Source organism: Lupinus angustifolius, unplaced genomic scaffold (assembly GCF_001865875.1).
Source record: "Lupinus angustifolius cultivar Tanjil unplaced genomic scaffold, LupAngTanjil_v1.0 Scaffold_170_13, whole genome shotgun sequence".
Classification (NCBI taxonomy): Eukaryota; Viridiplantae; Streptophyta; class Magnoliopsida; order Fabales; family Fabaceae; genus Lupinus; species Lupinus angustifolius.
Window position 1 is genome coordinate 16,156 of NW_017726381.1, and position 18,879 is coordinate 35,034.

General features: G+C 29.9%; 1 protein-coding gene across 1 annotated transcript; it reads right to left on the reverse strand.

The window, feature by feature from the left end:
- Positions 1-8,224: 8,224 nt before the first annotated feature.
- Positions 8,225-11,500, reverse strand: LOC109340428 (transcription factor bHLH62-like). The gene is made up of 8 exons (XM_019578120.1): positions 10,402-11,500; positions 10,012-10,251; positions 9,663-9,728; positions 9,497-9,565; positions 9,333-9,404; positions 9,023-9,235; positions 8,711-8,810; positions 8,225-8,588 (listed from the first exon to the last, which is right to left on the reverse strand). Exons 1-8 carry the CDS (start codon positions 11,263-11,265, stop codon positions 8,566-8,568), a joined length of 1,647 nt encoding a protein of 548 aa, XP_019433665.1. The 5' UTR covers positions 11,266-11,500; the 3' UTR covers positions 8,225-8,565.
- Positions 11,501-18,879: the final 7,379 nt, after the last annotated feature.

Here is an 18,879-nt window from a genome sequence, read left to right on the forward strand (position 1 = left end):
TTTAGTTTATGAGCTGAACTAAATAACGATGAGTTTCAAACGAATACCAAATTGGTTTCATTCATTTTTACCCCAATATAACATTATGAGTTAGCCACTTTCATAAATTAAAGTATATTCATTTTTATTTATCACTTCCTAACCAAACTTGCCGGCAGAATTTGAGTATCCATCCATGCACAATTGATTTTTATTGAAAATTTCAGCAAAGGAATGTGAAAGGAAGAAAGCAATGATGTTAGTATTGAATAAATCATAACATGCAGAACCTAGTATTCCTTGCTGATTTTGACATCTGAATTACTGAAAAAACTATTAATCATTAGATTTGATAAATAGTAAGTAACTAATTGTTAGTCGCTCCATTCAATAATTGAATTTGTTTGAGTGGTTTGTCAACTACAACTTATCTTTTTTTCCAAGCTTTAGCCGAATAACTATTACATGCTCCCATATCCATACATGAAGTTATATCAGTCAATTATATATCATCTTACTAAATCTTTTTATCTATAAAAAAATGATATATCACAAAGTTATAATTTTTTTGTTAATGATTAATTTACAAATTAAAATCTTTTTACTTATAAAAAATGATCAGTTTACAAATGATATGTTACTTTTTTGTGGGTATGAAAATTTTTAAGAGAATATTTCAGTACTATATAAATATTTAAGGGTGGGACTGTCTTTGAATCTGACATGACCAAACCTTCGGCTGGACCTTACTAGAGGTTGTATTGCTGAATGAAGAATGATATTCTATCATAATGAAATAATTGAAATTTGAAATATATATTGTTTTATATCCAAAGATAATATATAATCACAGTTATGCATTCATCTTTTTTTGTTTGTCTATGATGATGCCACATGAGGGTCATCTACAATATAACAAAAATGTAGAAATGGCAAGTAATTTAAGCAATCTTGAACTCTATATTTTAGCATAAAAAACTCTAATAAAGCTAATTATGCAATTGTGTTCTAATGTCACAGTAATATTATGTATTACTATATAAGAAATTCATTTTCACTATTATATTCTTTTTTTGGTTTCCCACAAGTATCTTCATATTAGAGACAATCTTGTTTAAGCAGGGAACATCCACGGGTACGTGAGACTAACTCTCTCAACGGACATTTTTTCTATCCACACAACTCGAACCCGAGACCTTACTTAAGAGGAATCAAACATGTACCACTTGAACTCTGTTCGTTTTCACTAGTATATTCTATGATTCCTTTAAAAAAGTACTGTTTGAGAAATGATTTAATTGAAAATGTAGAGAAAATGACTATAAAACATGGCAGAAGGTTCTAGTATGTTTGTAAACATGACAACAAAAATAGATGGGTATCAATGAGAAAACCTCAAAAATCAATCATAAAGGTAATTAAGCGTGATATGTTTTTCTTGTAAAATGATGTGACCACAAAAAATTTACTAGTGCATGATGGAAAATGTCACACTCAAACTTCGTAGATTGGTATATACCCTTATAAGTGGGGTTTCATGCATAACGTGTCACAATTGAATTTCACCTCATTGATATGTGTTGTCCCTTAATTGTGTCATCGTGTGTCCCAACCCAAGAGTATTACTCAAAGTTGGCTAGCAGAATTTGAATCAAATTTTAAGTCAGACTATAAACATATTTTCTTTATTCTTTGATGTTATAAGTGGCATGTATAGTATACAATATTTTAAGTGCCAAATTTAGGAACGAACAAATTTAAATTAAGATCTTATCAATGATAGGATTTAATCAAATTATATATCATTTTTATTTCCTACGTCATGCTAACATATGTAGAAGATTGAATGGTAAAGATTAATAAATCTAAAATATGAGTGAGTCCAATTAATTTATTAAATAGGCAAAAATTATTATAAATTATATGAAGATAACCATCTAAATAATAACTAACAAGATAAACATAAATTATAGATAAATTTTAATAAAATTAAACTAACAAAATCTTAAATAAAATAATGCTTACCAATCTAAGTATCATCTAACATGCCCCTCAAGCTAAAACTTAATTAGTAAGCTTTAAGGTTGTCGTACACAATTTCTTTAAAAATGAAAATAACGAAATAATTATATTGGCTCCACAAAAAATCAATGAAACGTGTTATGAACTGCAAAATCTGCATATGTGATTAGCATCGAAATGATCGTCGATATGGAAGGTAGTCACAACTAATATAATTCATCATTGGACAAAAGATATAATCGGAATGATCATTAGTGACAAAAGAAATCACTGGTAAAATTCATGATCATCAATGAGAAAAGAAGTCATCGCTAACATAACTCGTCCATGGAAGAAAATACATTACCGAAATGAATATGGGTGGGAATAGAACACAATGATATAATCACTATCAGAATATTTGTCAATGAGAAAAAAAGTTATTACTAACATAACTCGTCAATGAGGAAAATACACCACCAGAATGAAAGTTGGTTGGAATAAAACCTAATGGTATAATTCTTTAATGAGAGAAAATATATTACTAGCATGAGGGAAAAGAAGTCACCACTCATATAATTCTAAAATGGGAGAAAAGACATTATTGTAATAATTGTAGATATAAAGGTTACCATATATTTATACTACTATATAAAGGCAAAATATGCCTAAGAGGTGTTTAGGTAATTGATAAGACGTAGTTTCTATATTCCAACTTTGTACTTACTATTACATAAATTCAAAATATGCATAAAGGACATTTAGATAATTAAACTTGTATAAACTTCATTCAATCCAAGTAATCAACATGACATAATTTCCAAATTCCAATTTTATCCTTTTATAATATATCAATAATAACTACAAGAAACTTCCACATGTTCTTCTATTCTTTTCCATCAATGTATTACTATTATCTCACACATTCTGCTACTTCTATTTTCTCTCTTCATTATCCTAAAAAGAACAACTTTGACAAAACATGAAAAAACATCAAGTAACACACTAATCATTATTAGAGGCACAAATTGAAAAATTTATAGAAACTTTGTGTATAAACTTGATATCAAAAAAATAAGAATGTGGGTCGACAGTCACGGAGTGCCGTCAACACACTAGTATAAATAATTGGTGTCTGTTTATTTGGATAAAATTTTCATGCAATATGAAATTTTGAGATTGAGAACAAAATTAATAAATACTGATCAGAATGTGACACGACAAAAGGAGATGACCAATATAATTTCCGAATTTAAGACAACTCAATAGTGAAATAGTGTTTGAACGTGTAGGATAAAACTGTTGCAATACAACGTAGGAGTTTAGGATGGTGAAGATTGGTCAAACTCAAAATGTAGATCAATCTAAGTAATTTATTATATAGAGAAAAATCATTACAAATGAGAAGACAATAACAATTCAGATAATAACTAACAAGATAAAGATAAACTATACATAAATTCAACTAAAATGAAACTAACTAAATCATAGATAACATAATCTTCTACAAATCTAAACATTATCTATTAACATAGTCCACACATATATAGGAAGTGGCTCGGGTAAGAACAATTGTTATTGTAAGAAATGAGAACACTAAATATGAATTATTATACTTTATTTGAATGGTCAAAATTAAAAATATATAATTATTGCAAAATATATATATATATATATATATATATATATATTTTGCAATACTCATATTTATTTTTATGATAGTTTTTAACTTCTTATATGAAAACTCACTTCCTATATATATAAATCTGTCACTTTTTATACTAAAAATCCGTTAGACATGATTGCAAGACTAATCGTCACTTCGAAGGTAAAATTAAATAGAACTCTAAAGAAAACCTAATACAATTGATAAATAATGATCTTCTTAAACATGAAGAGTTCGATTCTGATGTATGGGAAGAAGTTGTCCCCCCAAAATATACTTATTAGGACAGAAAACTGACTAAAATATAAGAACAGCTCTACAAGTAATAAATCCTTAACATTGTAGGTAAAAATCATTCTATTATCATTCTCCTTTAATTTCCTAGCGACTAAATAATTATTACTCTTTATCTTAAAAATATGAGAGGTAGAAGGGGTATATGTTATTCAATGATGGTGAGATGCTTTGAAAGGAAGAAAACAGACATAAAATCTTACAGTTGTTGAGCATGAAATAATGTATAGTTGGTAAAACAAGTGATGTTTTTCTCAATCGCCTTCTATTTTCTCCCTAAATAAAGGATCATAAAATGTATTAATTCGGACGACATCTTTAATAGTATAAAAAATGAGAGTTTAAAATTTGTGCATGTGAAGTTTTTTATATTATCAGTACATCATTTACCATTGATTTGTAATACTTTTGTTTAAAAGTCAATGATAGTTAACATAAGAATGATGAAGATTTGCTGACAGTGTAAAAACACTTACACGGTAAGTATATATATATTAAATCCAAAACAATAAAAGGAAGCAAAGTTGCTAAAAGTCCAAAAAAAACGTGTTATTATTCCCTTCATCCTTAGGTGAAAAGAGAAAAGGGGTCCCAAATGAATGTGGAAAGTGGGTGATATAGCAATGACAGCTTTGCTTAGTAGGGTACCTACCCTAATGATCATTTTAGTGCCTTATAAATCTCCCAAAACATTCTTATTTGGTGGGCCTCCTTTTCTCCACATTTTAGAAGGACACAAAACCATTTTCATTGAGATGACTTATTTTTTTTTTTGTATTTTCTTCTTCTCATTTTTTTTTGTACATGAGAAATAAGAAAGTAAATAAACTAAATTGGGAAATCAAAAACTAAGATATCAGCGCCAGAAAAACAGTCACCCAAATCTTGATACTAGAATCCAAAATAGCGACAATCTTAACTATAAAGTCCACTAGAGAGTTTTCATCTTTTCTTGTTTCCATTACCATTAGGAACATAAGTTTAGTATCTGACTATGATAAATGAACTGCAAAATTCTACTTATAATTAGGCATAATAGAATATCTATATAATTTTAATTTACTAGGATGATAAATAGAAAAAAGTGATTTACACTACAAGCAAGCATGTAAAAGCAATAACAAAAGGAAAAAAGAGAACAACTAGGTTATAACTATAATTTATAATAATAATCTAATAGCCTTCTAAAGGGGTATGAAATAGAATAAATTATCAGAACTTCTTAGAACTTTTAAAAGTGCTTATGCAAGCAATTCACTTAAGAAAAGCTTGATGATTCGTGTACTGAAAGACAGCTTTATCAAATTTATAAAACTCTGCCAAGTTATCTTGTCTAATTAAGTTAGCACTTTTTTGGCCAATCTCAAATTAATTCTTATCTTTAAGTTGATTTTGCAGTAACTTTATGTAATAAAGAAAATAAATGGGGGACAAACATAGCATCACTTATAAAGCATTGCTTAAATATGTATATTTCAGTAAATTATGTTTAATGGAATTATGTTCCTTAACCTTATTTACTTACTCTAAAGTTTTCCAATGTTTGGTTTGGATTTTGTGTTTCGATATGTTTAAACTTGAACCTTGCTGATATACTTTGATCGACCTGATGCTTAATTCCCATCATCATATTCATAAAAATTGAACATGGAAACGTCACGATTAATGAAGAGACAAGTAATACATAAGAATAAAAATGTACATAAATATTATTCACATTATGCATTGAGTTAAATAATTGAACTTTTCGTTGTAGTGCTTATATATTATTTTCACCTGCTAGCAGTCGCCAATAGTAGTCACCCTGCTACACACAGATTATGCATATTGTCCTCATATTCTTTTTGTGTGTCCATTTGTACAAATCTCAACCCTCTTTGTCCATAACATGAATGAATGGTGATAGTATAAATGGTGTTAGGAATGTCAGTCACACATTTAAAAAAGATTAGTTCATTACTCGTATGGTAAGAGAATACATTTGATTATACGAAAAAATAAATGTAAAGCAAGATGATCACCCTCATATTCGTTTCAAGGCACAATCATGCATGGATTAGTAGACAACTTTTTTTTTTGTGACTAATTTTACTTTTCTAAACTGTTAGTGAGCTTTTCTTGTGGTATTTTTTTAAAGAAATCATCAAAATATTTTCCCAACCACATGAGATGCAATGCAATTCTTTTGAAGGGCAAGTTTTTTTTTAAGAAATCATCAAAGATTGATAAAAATATATTAGTTCCTTTTAATGTAAAAATAATAATCATAATAAGCACATATGAACGCGTTTTAATAAAATACATAACAATCCATCAGTAAGCACGTCGCAATATGATTGAATATTTGTAGTTTTTTGAGACAAGATTGTCAGATTAACACTTTCCAGTTTCCATTCTCATTTGTTTATCTTTTGAAATAATACATCTTATCATATGTTAATTAAAAAATCATGGTAATATATTATTATTATTACATACCAACAAGGTATTGGTCAAATAATGTAAAGTTTTATTAGATTTTCAAAACAATCAAAAATTAAGTATTTGATTTCCATAAACGACATTTATTGAATGAGTAATTATACATTCCAAAATAGATTAGTTCCGTACAAAAGTCATAATATTAGTAGTAACAAAAAATATTATTATTATGGGGCAACTTTCTGTATACAGCGCCACATTCAAAGTATCATTCTATTAAATAAACCAAACTAATCTGCAAACCAATAATAGACCCAGTAATATTAAAATGCTAAGACTGGAACCCAGAAATCAATTTTTAAACCCCATAAAATGGATTTTTCCTAATGACTTCTCTGCAAAAAGATTAGTCTAATGTCTCTAGAGTATCTTTTCCAAACCTGAATTCCACTAAAAACTCCTTTTCTAATTCAAAAAATTAATAATAAAGTTGTGAAATTATAAAGCTCAATGATTCATTCATTGGGCCTAGTCAGAATTTCACCACTAACAACCTGGGATTCTTTTAATGCTCAAATATATTAGTTAAAAAAATATTATGGGTTTTGTTTGAAAGGAGTGGTTATACGATAATATTTGTTCCAAACAGTACTCAAATTATGTCTCATATTAAATGAAAATATGTTATGTCAATTAAAAAAATTAAATATTTATTATTTTTCTATTTTATTTAAATATTATTGATCTATGACATAGTTTGAGACACTATTTAGGGTACCAGATTTTCTCAATCTTCTGCCCTCTAGCTATAACTTCCAGTCCTTTTCCCTTGGATTTTTTTCTCTGTCTTTCAGCAAAACAAGGCACAGAAGCTTGTGCTTTTGGTGAACCTTTAGAAAATTAAAGGAAAAAAATGAATAAAATGCCAGAAATTATGTTTGACTTGAGATCAATTTAACCAAATGTCATAATCATTTGAATTACAATTATAAGATGAAAAAACAAGGGACCCACTAATACAGCTGGTTAGCAACATAAGTGAGATCATATCCACCAGATTGCGCGATTTAGCTGAGATTAATTGACATGACCTTTAATCAAATTTTAACAAGACCCACGAAATTTCTTAGTGGATTGATGTCATGTGTATTACATTATTACACTTTTAATCAAAATTTTATTATTAAATTACGCAATTGTTTATACATCTTTATACTATTAGTACATAGATTTAACACTCTTCATTTAATATACAATAAATAAAGTGTAATATTTATGCAGTATCAGTTTAAAGATTTATATACGATATTACATTATCTATTATTCATTGGTAGTAATTTTTTCGAGAGTCAAATGATTAAACAAAAATGATAGTTGATACAGTAATACTGTATAAAACTTACGTATTTCAGTGCATACATTTTTTTTAAATGGTGGTTAAGGTATAAATGTTAATAAGAAAACGATGTATGCACGGTGTAAAATAATTTTTTTTCGTGTATCATTCACTATTCCTCTTTATTTGATTGTTGTTGACTTTTTAACATATGTAATATAAATGAGTGGCTGTAAATTAAACAAGTTTTTACACTAACTAGTCATAAGTATTACACCTAATGTTAATTACAAGTTAAAATCCTCTCTATTATAGGAGATGGAAGTACTATAAATAACAAAGAAAAAATATAATATTTGACAAGTATATCCTTTTATTTATATTTGTGATGATATTTTTATATTAAAACTAACAACATGATTTTCTTCTACCATATTGGAGAGTATCCATGTTTGTTGCCTTTGATGCACAAATATTAAAGTGAATATATAAAGCATACAATACATAATAATAGACATAGTGATGAGTAGAGATAATGACAGCTATTAAAAAAACTATTTCTTTAATTAGCACTATAACTTACATTTGGTGTCATAATAATAAGAATGTGACACCAAGAGATTACAGAATCGTTCCTAAAGATTTTACATACAGTGAATAGTGTAGTACCACAAAAGAATTGAAAATAACTGCCGCAGAAGATTAAAAATAAAAAAAAAAACATGAAAAGAAATAGCACTAAGATAAAGACAAGAAATGCTTCTCTTAGGCATAATTTAATAATTCATAGGGTTGTTGGAATTAAAATCTTCCTAGTCCTCTGTGCTTCAATTCAGGCGTAATAAATGGTTGAAACATAGCTTCATTTTCATAGGTGTACTTGATTTGAGCCTGCATTAGACAAAAAAAGCTTACTATAAATTTCAAATTTGTTGGAGTAATGAAAATGATATTTCATGAATATATTTATATATATCTTATAAATTCTAATATTTTTTCTTTTGTTTTAGTACCGTTGAAACTCTGTGATTGTGGTGATTTCCTATTTGTAGTTTGGCCAAATCCCATTTGAACAATGGCATTGAGGTCACCCTCAGAGAATGCTACTGGATACTGAGAATCATTGAATAACAAAAAGTTAGAAAAAGTGCATGACACTTTATAAAAATGATTTTTTTTTTCCATAACTTTAGTGACATTCTTACCTATACATCGTAAAGTCTTTTACATTATCGTTCACTTATAAAAACTAATTACATTGTCGGTACAATCATTTTTTTCTAATTTACTTTTCATAGAAAGAAAAATTAAAGGAAATTGATTACCTGAGAGCCACTTTCATTAAGAGAAGATAATTGCATAGCAATGTTTTGATACACACTATCATCTAATGTGTCCATTGAGTTGTGGGACACATCTCCATTAAGAATGTTATTGTGGATTGTTGAGTTTTGAGGTTGTTGTTGCCCATAAAAGCCTTGAGCTGAGGAATCTAGTGGCAATGTTGGGTGTGCCAAAGAATTATTTGATTGAAATATCTGAAATCTCCAAAAAAGCCTAAAGTCAGGAAAAAGCAGATTTTTTTAATGTTGAAAAAAAGAGTAAAAAACATTGTCTAGAGCCCTGAAAACTTACATCTTTTGCGATTAGACTCTCAATATTAAAATCCATTCTGGTGTTAACTGTAGCCAATTTCATAGAAAGGAACTGCCAACAAAGAAAAAAAGCATGCTTAATGAGCAAGAAAAATAAGCACTTATGATAATCATTTTGATATGCTTATTGGCTCACACTTTTACCTCAACTTGACGTTGTAAAGATTGAACATAGTTTATAATTTCATCTAGCATAAGTGCTTTTCCGATGACCTACAAAGAAGTAATTAATTCACAACCCAAATTAGTAAAGGAACAAATTTATGCACACAAATTCTGAATTCTGATTTTGGCTTATGAATTAGCACACCTTATTGCAACTTGGTACAAGATCTTGGAGAAGCTTCATCCTCTCACTGATTTTCTCCCTCCTTACCTATATTAAATCATATGTATATACAATGTCAAAATGAAAGATTACTTACCCATGTTTTTGTCATTAATAGTAACCAAAGTAATGAGGATACTGGTGGTGTAGTAAAATGCTTCACTAGATCCTTAGAAAGACTAAAATGTTAATGGTTTGATTAGCGGCACTTGTTTAGAGGGGGAGTCATGCATCCCGAAAGAAATTAGTTCATTACTGATAAGTGAATAGATATCCTTGGTAGTACAAAAAAATAGTAACCAAAATAAGAAAAAAATACAGTGATTCTTACTCTTTCTGCAAGACTATGGCTATCAGTGGCTTGACCCCTTCTTGCTCTAACATGAATATAATCCTTTGGAGGTTCAGGTTGTTTTGAGTTACCCTTTATATGTTTATCCTCACTTCCATTACTACCACCTTCTTTGGACTCTTCCTCTTCCTTCATAGGTCCATTTCCATCACCTTCATTTGACTTGTAACGTTTTGCATTTGAGTCTTCACTAGCTTCATGAGCATGAAGTGAAATACCCTTTGGAATTTAAAAGAGTCACATTATTTCAACATATCATGGTATCATATATTTATCTCTATTTGTTACTTTTTATACATACATATAAGTACAAATATTAAAGAATCAAAATTAAAATGAAACAAATTGAGCATTAACAAAATTTCTTACCATGGCAGAGGTTGAAATTTCTTTGGCTTTTCCTTTTGAAGAAACTTTTCTTTTCCTGGAATTCATATAAGAGGAAGGTTTTCCTCCATTGTCACCATTTGGATTTTGCTGAGAGATTGTAGATTCCTCTTGAGAAGTAACCACTTTCATTGGAGAATTCTTGTTCTCTTGAATACCTATTTGAGATCCAATTCCAAGAACTTTCAGTGATGGACTACTTGAAACTCTAGTGAGTTTCACATTTTCCATCAAAAGATTAGATCTTTGACTCATTTCATGATTATTGTTCAAACCCAATTGAGTTTTTCTACCATTGAAACTCCTACTTCCAAAGCAAGAAAACTTTGCAGCCCTCTCAGCAAAACCAGGATCAGTTGAAAACTCAGCCACTGTTGAAGAAGAATTCAAAGCCATCATTGGTTTCACCAAGTTGTTGTTGATGTTCAACTTAGGAGGAGAACTCAAAGGGGTGCTATAACATGAAGTATTAGTGCTATTGTTATTATTCTTATTACCATAAGATGGAGCAACAAAAGATTGTTGATATTGAGAATGAGGTAAGATCTCATCATTACAACCACCAATATTTCCTAGTTTTCCAATGAGTTCTCTAATGACAAAATTTTCACTTGACATGTTGGAATTGGAACCTGCAGGGGAAGACACCATTGAACTCAGTGCTGAATCAAACTTAAGGTTGTTTTGATCACTTGATTTGTCCCATGTTTGGTTGTTGTAAAAGCAATTTTGGGTTTGATCAGATTGAGAATTATTCAAAATTGTTGCTTGTTGAACATCCATAGTAGATGGTGATGATGATGATGATTGCCACATTTGAGCATTGATAAAGAATTGATTTTCCATTAAGGGAACAGTTAAAGTAGATCCAAGGACAAAAATAAATGGAGTTTGATGAAAGCAAAGTTGAATATGAATGTTATTTATTATTGTTCCTAAGACCTTATGGCTAGAAATAGTTGTGTATTACATTAGAAAAAGAAAGAGGTAAGATGGGTTGGTTGATAGTGATGAATGAATTATGGGTCAATTTGGTGGGATTTGAGTTTAAAGGAGAGAGATGAGTTGGGTGTGAAAAGGGATATGTGTAGAAAGATAGATGAGAGAATGGAAGGGGATAGATTGGGTTGCAATTTGGGATTAAATAGAGAAAACAACACAAAGTGGAGATTAAGTTCACTAGGGGAGAAAGATTTGGAGAGCACGTTTTGTTCCAAAAAATATATCATTTCATGTGTCACTTTTTTTTATTTTGATTGGTCAAAAAAATATTTTATTATTAAATTTTAAACTTAAATATATGTTTTCTAATCAATTAGAGAAGTGTCATATGCAATGAAACACTTTTTTAGTATAGCAAATGTTTAGCCAAAGATTTATATGATGACTTATTTATATATAAATAACTAATAAAATCTTTACATATTAATTTTTTTAATTCTAATTAAAATTTATTGGATAATTCTTTAGATGTTTGAAGGAAAAATATATTCATAATACCAAAATAAATTTCTTTATATGTCAGTTTGACTTTTTGTTATTGTTTTCTTGGTTTTGTTAATAATATAAGTTACTACTGTACATGAATTACATACAGATACCAAATTTCTTAGACTGACTATTCATTTCACCCGTGAAATTAAGACATTTAAATAAGATTGATGTGAAATAAATTATTACAAATAACATTGTTCTTTAAATAACAAAAGAGTGGGTACTATAAGGTAATCAGGGTTGATCATTAAATTATTAATAACATTTATCAAACTTACTGTATATTGACTATTAATCATTTGTGTGAAATATATTTTCTTATATATTAAGTGAAACTCAATATTTATAACATTTATTTTAGCTCTTGAGAATGTTTATTAATTATTAATGTTTTTTTTTAAATTTCATAAAAATAAAAAAGAATATAGTATGATAAGCTTAGTTTTAATTAAAAAATCTTTGAATTAATAATTGCATAATGATTAAACTTTAAATTATTTATAACTATCATTTTCATATTTGCATTTGACATTCACAATTAGCTATATTTTTTATGAAGTATAATATGTGAGCACTGTTGATAATTTAATGTTTATACACAAATAATATATTATCTATAATTCACTTATATTATTTATATTTAAAAGTTATTAATAATTAAATATGAATAACATATAATACACTAACGATAATAGTGCAATATCTCTTAAATTATCAATACATACATGTTTTTTCTCTTTTTCATGTTGAGTTTTCAATTAAAATTGAGCAGCCTAAATGATGTTTAGGCATTCACTACAATATGTATTATTTATTATATGTTAGTCTTCAGTGATTCTTAAACAAATAATATAAATGATATATTCAACGTGTAAATTTCTTTTTACACTTCCTAGATATTAATTTGAAATATATTTTTATCTGTCCGTAAAAGAAGGAGAATAGTGTTTGCCGGGCCTTAGACGTCAAAACACCAAAATGTCTCTTTTCCTTTTCTTGAAATAATCACTCTCCAAAGACCATGCATTGCATTGCATGCCACATTGGGAACAATTTTCTAACTTTTCATTTTTCAAAATCCATTTTAAGAGGTTAGTTTAGTCAATTTCTTCTGCTAAATAAGACTAATATCTTATTAGTTGGTAACTTGGTATAGTTAAATAATATAAACTACGTACTCAGTTTCGGTGAATACTATTTGTGTAGAACTTTTAAAAGTGGTTAAGGAAAGGTTGACATTTTAGTTGAAGACTTGCATTGGAAGATGAGAGAAGGAGATTTAAGTTTATGATGCATCTATTGAAATTAGCAATATATTTAGGTAGGAAAAATCTTTAATAGAGACTTTGATATAATGGGAGACTTTATATTTAAAAATACATAACACTAAAAATGATGAACAACTATCATCATATATATCCAAAAAATTTCATGTCAAATCATCAAAAAATATATATAACTAGAGTGGAAACGTACCTTAATGTATTCATAGAGAATATGATGAATGAACCTTATACCAATCTTAGTATCATGTACCCACCAACGTCATGACCTTTGTCCTTATAAGCAAATGCATGTTCAAAGTAGAACATGTAGGTTATTTGACCTTGCAATTGTAGACTACCTTTAGTCTTTAGTTCATCTTACAATGGGATGAAGAGAATAGAGTTGATTTTGTTGTGTCTACAATTGAGGACCATATGCATTCACTTTCATGAAGGGTGATGTCTTTTGAATTTTCTTATTTCTTATTTTTGCCCATCTAAAAATAGAAATAAGATATTTGATATCGGTGAAGAAAATCTTTGTTCCTGACCTTGACACGGTTTTGATGAGGACATCAATATCACCAAAAAGAAGAATACTTATGAAGACAATGAAGATTCAAGCTTCAAGATATTCAAGATTTTTAGTCTAAGTCTAAATAGGTACTTCTATGATATACTCTGAATATATAATAGTAGTATCGCTCAAAATATTTTAAAAGAAAATTGAAACACTTCAAGTTTCAATAAAACAATTTTCAAAATACTGTGTAACAAGTTACTGAAATCTAAGTAACATGTTACATGAGTGAGAAATCAATTATCCAACAAAAACTGAGTAATCCATTACTGAACTTTGGGTAATAGATTACTCAAGTTTCAATGTTCTTGAGTAACCGATTACTTTAATATGAGTAACCAATTACTCTAAGTGAATTTTAAATTCACTGTTGGACAGAACATTTGGGTAACTGATTACTCAATGGTGTAAACGGTTACTAAGAGCTGTTGCACCAGATTTTCAAATTCAAAGTGAATGGGTTTCAACCCAAAAGACATGCCTTCATTCCAATCAATTCCTACCCTTTCAAAAAGGCATTTTGGCTGGTTGGAAAGCCTATATAAAGGCATTGAAACTCATAATCACAATACACAACTTTCATACAACTCTCACACAATTCTTAAAATTCTCTCACTATTTTTCTGCACTTTTGCACTCAGTTCTTAAAACTTTCAAAAGAGAATTTTTCTGAGTTACTTGAAGTAATTGTTTCATAGTTTTACAAACCTATTGAGCAATATTACTTAGTATACAAGAGAGTTTTGGATTGCAAGTGATATTACATTTCATACTTGTAAAGGCAATCCAAGCCATTGTTGTAATTCTTCATTCATTGTAAATACTTTCTTTCACGGGTGTGATAAGAAAGGGGATAAAGTTACTTGGAAATGTGTTTTCCAATATGATAAGTATTAGTGAGTGTGTAAGGTCCATAGAAGTCTCAAGGTGAGATATTGTAATTATAACACATAATATTTAATGGAAAATCTCTTGTGTTGCAAGAGTACTAGACGTAGCCTTTGGTAGACAAGAAGGTGAACCAGTATAAAATTATGGTGTACTCTCTTCTCCCTTTATCTCTTCAATTATTTATTTGTTATTTTCTATAAATTATTTTCGCTGCTCTTAACTCTTGATATTGCAGAAAAAGTGGTCATAATTTTTAAGTAAACTAATTCACCACCCCTCTTAGTTGCAATCCCAGTCTTACAATTAGCACCAGAGCTATTTTTTGAGTATGTTATTCTCAAGTCTGATCCTATATTGAAGATGGCCTCAAGATCATTCCTATGAGAAGGTTCCAAAATCAACCGCCCTCCAAGCTTTGTTGGAGAGTGTTATGATTTCTGGAAAATCAGAATGAGATTCTTCATAGAATCTCAAGACTTGGATATATGGAATGCAATTGAAGAAGAACCATATGAACTCTTCACCGTTGTGAACAGTGTAAGGGAAATAAAGCTCAAATCTTCATCGAATGATAAAGATAAGAAAAAGGTGCAGTATGATCTCAATGCAAAGAACATCCTCACTTCAGCTCTTGGCATTGACGAGTTCTTTAGAGTATCAAACTGCAAATCTGCGAAAGAAATGTGAGACACTTTAGAGACTACACATGAAGGAACGGAGGAGGTAAAAAGGTATAGACTCAACACTCTTTCCCATGAATATGAAATATTTCGTATAAAACCTGGAGAGAAGATTCTGGATCTTCAAAAGAGATTTACTCATCTCACAAATCACCTTCTTTCTCTTGGTAAGGTTTCTCAAATAGTGACTTGAACTTGAAGGTTCTAAGATCACTCACCAGAACATGGCAACCAAAGGTAACATCCATTTTTGAAAAGAAAAGTTTATCAAAAATGTCTTTGGCTGCGTTGTTTGGTAAATTGCAGGAACACGAACTAGAACTCAGCCAACTTGACCAACATGAAGAGCAAGAGAAGAAAAAGAAGAATATCTCTCTCAAGGCTAGAGTGGACAAATACGAATCATCATGAGATGAATCTAATAAGGAAGAGATTGAATACATGAGTATTTTTGTGAAGAAGTTCAACAAATTCCTCAGGAGGAACAAAGGTGCTAGAACTAGACAATCAAGGAAATTCATCAAGAACAATGATGCATCCACTTCCAACCAAAATTTCACATGCTTTGAATGTGGCAAGGCTGGTCACATGAAGATGGATTGTCCAAATCTGAAGAAGAATTCTTTCAAAGGGAAGAATGAAACAAAGAATGGACGAAGAGCCTACATTGCTTGGGAAGACAACGATATCAGTTCCGCCTCTGAACCTGAAAATGAAGAACAAGCACATCTCTCTTTAATGCCATATCATCATTCTGATGATGAAGAGGTAAACGATACTCAACTATATTCTTCTGAATTACAAACAGCTTTTAATGACCTACATGATGAATATGTCAAACTTATAAAAATGTTTCTAAAACAAAAATCTGAGTTAGATGCATTTAGAAACAAACCCTCACCATCTTCATGTCAAAACTACATTACTCTTGAAAATGAAGTTTCAACATTAAGTCTTGAACTTAATAAGATAAACAAGAGTAGTAAAAATTTGGAAAATATCATAAATGTCAAAGACACTCAACAGACCGAAGAGGTCTTGGCTATTCAAAAAGCCATGGTTCAAAGAAATAAAGTGTCTCAACTAAGATAAACTTTGAAAAACAAGGTATATGTGCATTTAAATATAGTAAAAATAAATCTAGGATACATGAACATCAACCCACATGTACATATTGCAAAAACCATGGACATACAACGAATACTTGTAAAATTAGAAAATATGGTGTACCCCTAGGTCATTTTAAATGGGTTGAGAAAGGTACTAACTATGTAGGACCCAAAGAATATTGGGTACCTAATAAAACTTAAACTGTTTTGTAGGAAAATTTGAGAGTCGCCTGCAACTTATGGTACTTGGACAGCGACTGCTCAAAACACATGACGGGCGATAGAAACAAGTTCTATGTCCTCACTCCAAGGGACAACAGCTATGTCACTTATGGTGATAACAACAAGGGAAAAATTCTTGGAGTTGGTAGAATTGGCAAGCCACCCTCAACAACCATAAAAGATATATTATATGTTGAAGGGCTCAAGCACAATCTTCTAAGCATAAGTCAATTATGCGACAAAGGCTTCCATGTGGCATTCTACCCAGATAAGTGCATCATTGAAAGTAAGAACTCTCAAAACTCTAAATTCATTGGTAAGAGGATAAATAATAGATGATTGACATAGACTCTTCCTTACCAATAACATGTTTAGTTGTAAATGATAATCATGATGCATGACTTTGGCATAGGAGAATTGCTCATATACATATGGACCTTTCGAATAAACTTATTAAGAAAGACTTAGTTGTTGGTTTACCTAAAATGAAATTTGTTAAAGACAAACTATGTAGTGCTTGTCAAATGGGTAAACAAACAAAAATTTATTTTAAACCCAAACATATGGTTTCTTCTGATAGACCATTGCAGTTACTACACATGGACTTATATGGCCCCTCAAGGACAAAAGGTTATGGTGGTAACTACTATGCTCTTGTTATAGTAGACGATTTTTCGAGATACACTTGAACTCTATTCTTAGTTCATAAGAATGAGGCATTCAAAGCTCAAAAAAGAAAAATCACTAAAAATCGCTGCTATAAGAAGTGATCATGGAGGAGAATTTTAAAACTCTTCATTTTAAGAATTCTGTGATGATCTTGGTATCAATCACAATTTTTCTACTCCTAGAATACCACAACAAAATGGTGTTGTAGAGAGAAAGAATCGATCTTTAGAGGAACTGACTCGTACAATGTTGAATGAAACAAACCTCCCAAAATATTTTTGGGCTGATGCAGTAAGTACTGCATGTTATGTTTCAAACTGAATTCTTATAAGATCAATTCTTAAGAAAACCCCATATGAACTCTTTAAAGGTAGAAAACCAAACATTTCTCATTTGCATGTATTTAGTTGTAAATGCTTTGTTTTAGATAATGGTAAGGATAACTGAGGCAAATTTGATGCAAAAGTTGATAAGGGAATCTTCCTAGGCTACTCTCTTACGAGTAAAGTTTATAGAATTTTTAATAAAAAAACTCTAGCCATGGAAGAATCTATTCATGTATCTTTTGATGAAACCAATCTTGAGATAAAGGATGAGTTAACTCATGAAGATGAATTATGGTGAAGTTCTTCTTCAAATGAAATTTCTATTATTGAACCTACAACTGATACTTAGCATTTGAAAATGAATGATAATCTACCCTCTCAAAAGGAGCATATTCATTCAGAGTCACCAAAAGAATGGAGAACTCATTGATACCATCATATTAACAACATTATTATTGAATTAAATATGGGTATCACTACCCGACAAATGCTTGATAAAACATGTCTAAACATGACCTTCGTCTCTTAAATAGAACCCTCCAAGATTGATGAAGCGATCGAGGATGAACACTGGATTCTTGCTATGCAAGAAGAATTAAACCAGTTTGAAAGAAATGAAGTTTGGGAACTTTCATCCTAGACCAAAAACAAGCATGTTATTGGAACTCGGTGGGTATTTCGTAATAAATCTGATGAAAATGGTATTATTGTTAGAAATAAAGCTAGACAAGTAGCCCAAGGATACAATCAGGAAGAAGGTATAGACTTTGATGAAACCTTCGCTCTGGTTACTAGACTTGAAGCTATTAGGCTATTACTTGCATATGCCTGCTCTTTGAATTTTCAGTTATATCAAATGGACGTAAAGAGTGTTTTTCTCAACGACTACATTCAAGAAGAAGTGTTTGTTGAACAACCTTCTGGTGTTGAAGATTACAAACATCCTTCTTATGTTTTCAAATTAAAGAAATCTCTATATGGCTTAAAGCAAGCTCCTCGTGCATGGTATGATCGTCTAACTAAATTTCTACTTGAAAAAGGTTTCAACAAAGGAAAGGTCGACACTACACTCTTTATAAAGAGAATAAATCATCATACTCTACTTGTTCAAATTTATGTAGATGGTATTATTTTTGGTTCTACTAATGAGGTTTTGTGTAGTGATTTTGGCAAAATGATGCAAGGAGAGTTTGAAATGTCTATGATGGGGAAGTTAAATTACTT

Bases quoted from the DNA above. Each gene is read 5' to 3' on its own strand.
- LOC109340428 (XM_019578120.1), bottom strand. From the start codon at position 11,265: ATGGAAAATCAATTCTTTATCAATGCTCAAATGTGGCAATCATCATCA. The intron at 9,566-9,662 runs GTGTGCTAATTC...ACTTCTTTGTAG, and splicing joins TTGTACCAAGTTGCAATAAG to GTCATCGGAAAAGCACTTAT. The intron at 9,405-9,496 runs GTAAAAGTGTGA...CTTTGTTGGCAG, and splicing joins CTTTACAACGTCAAGTTGAG to TTCCTTTCTATGAAATTGGC.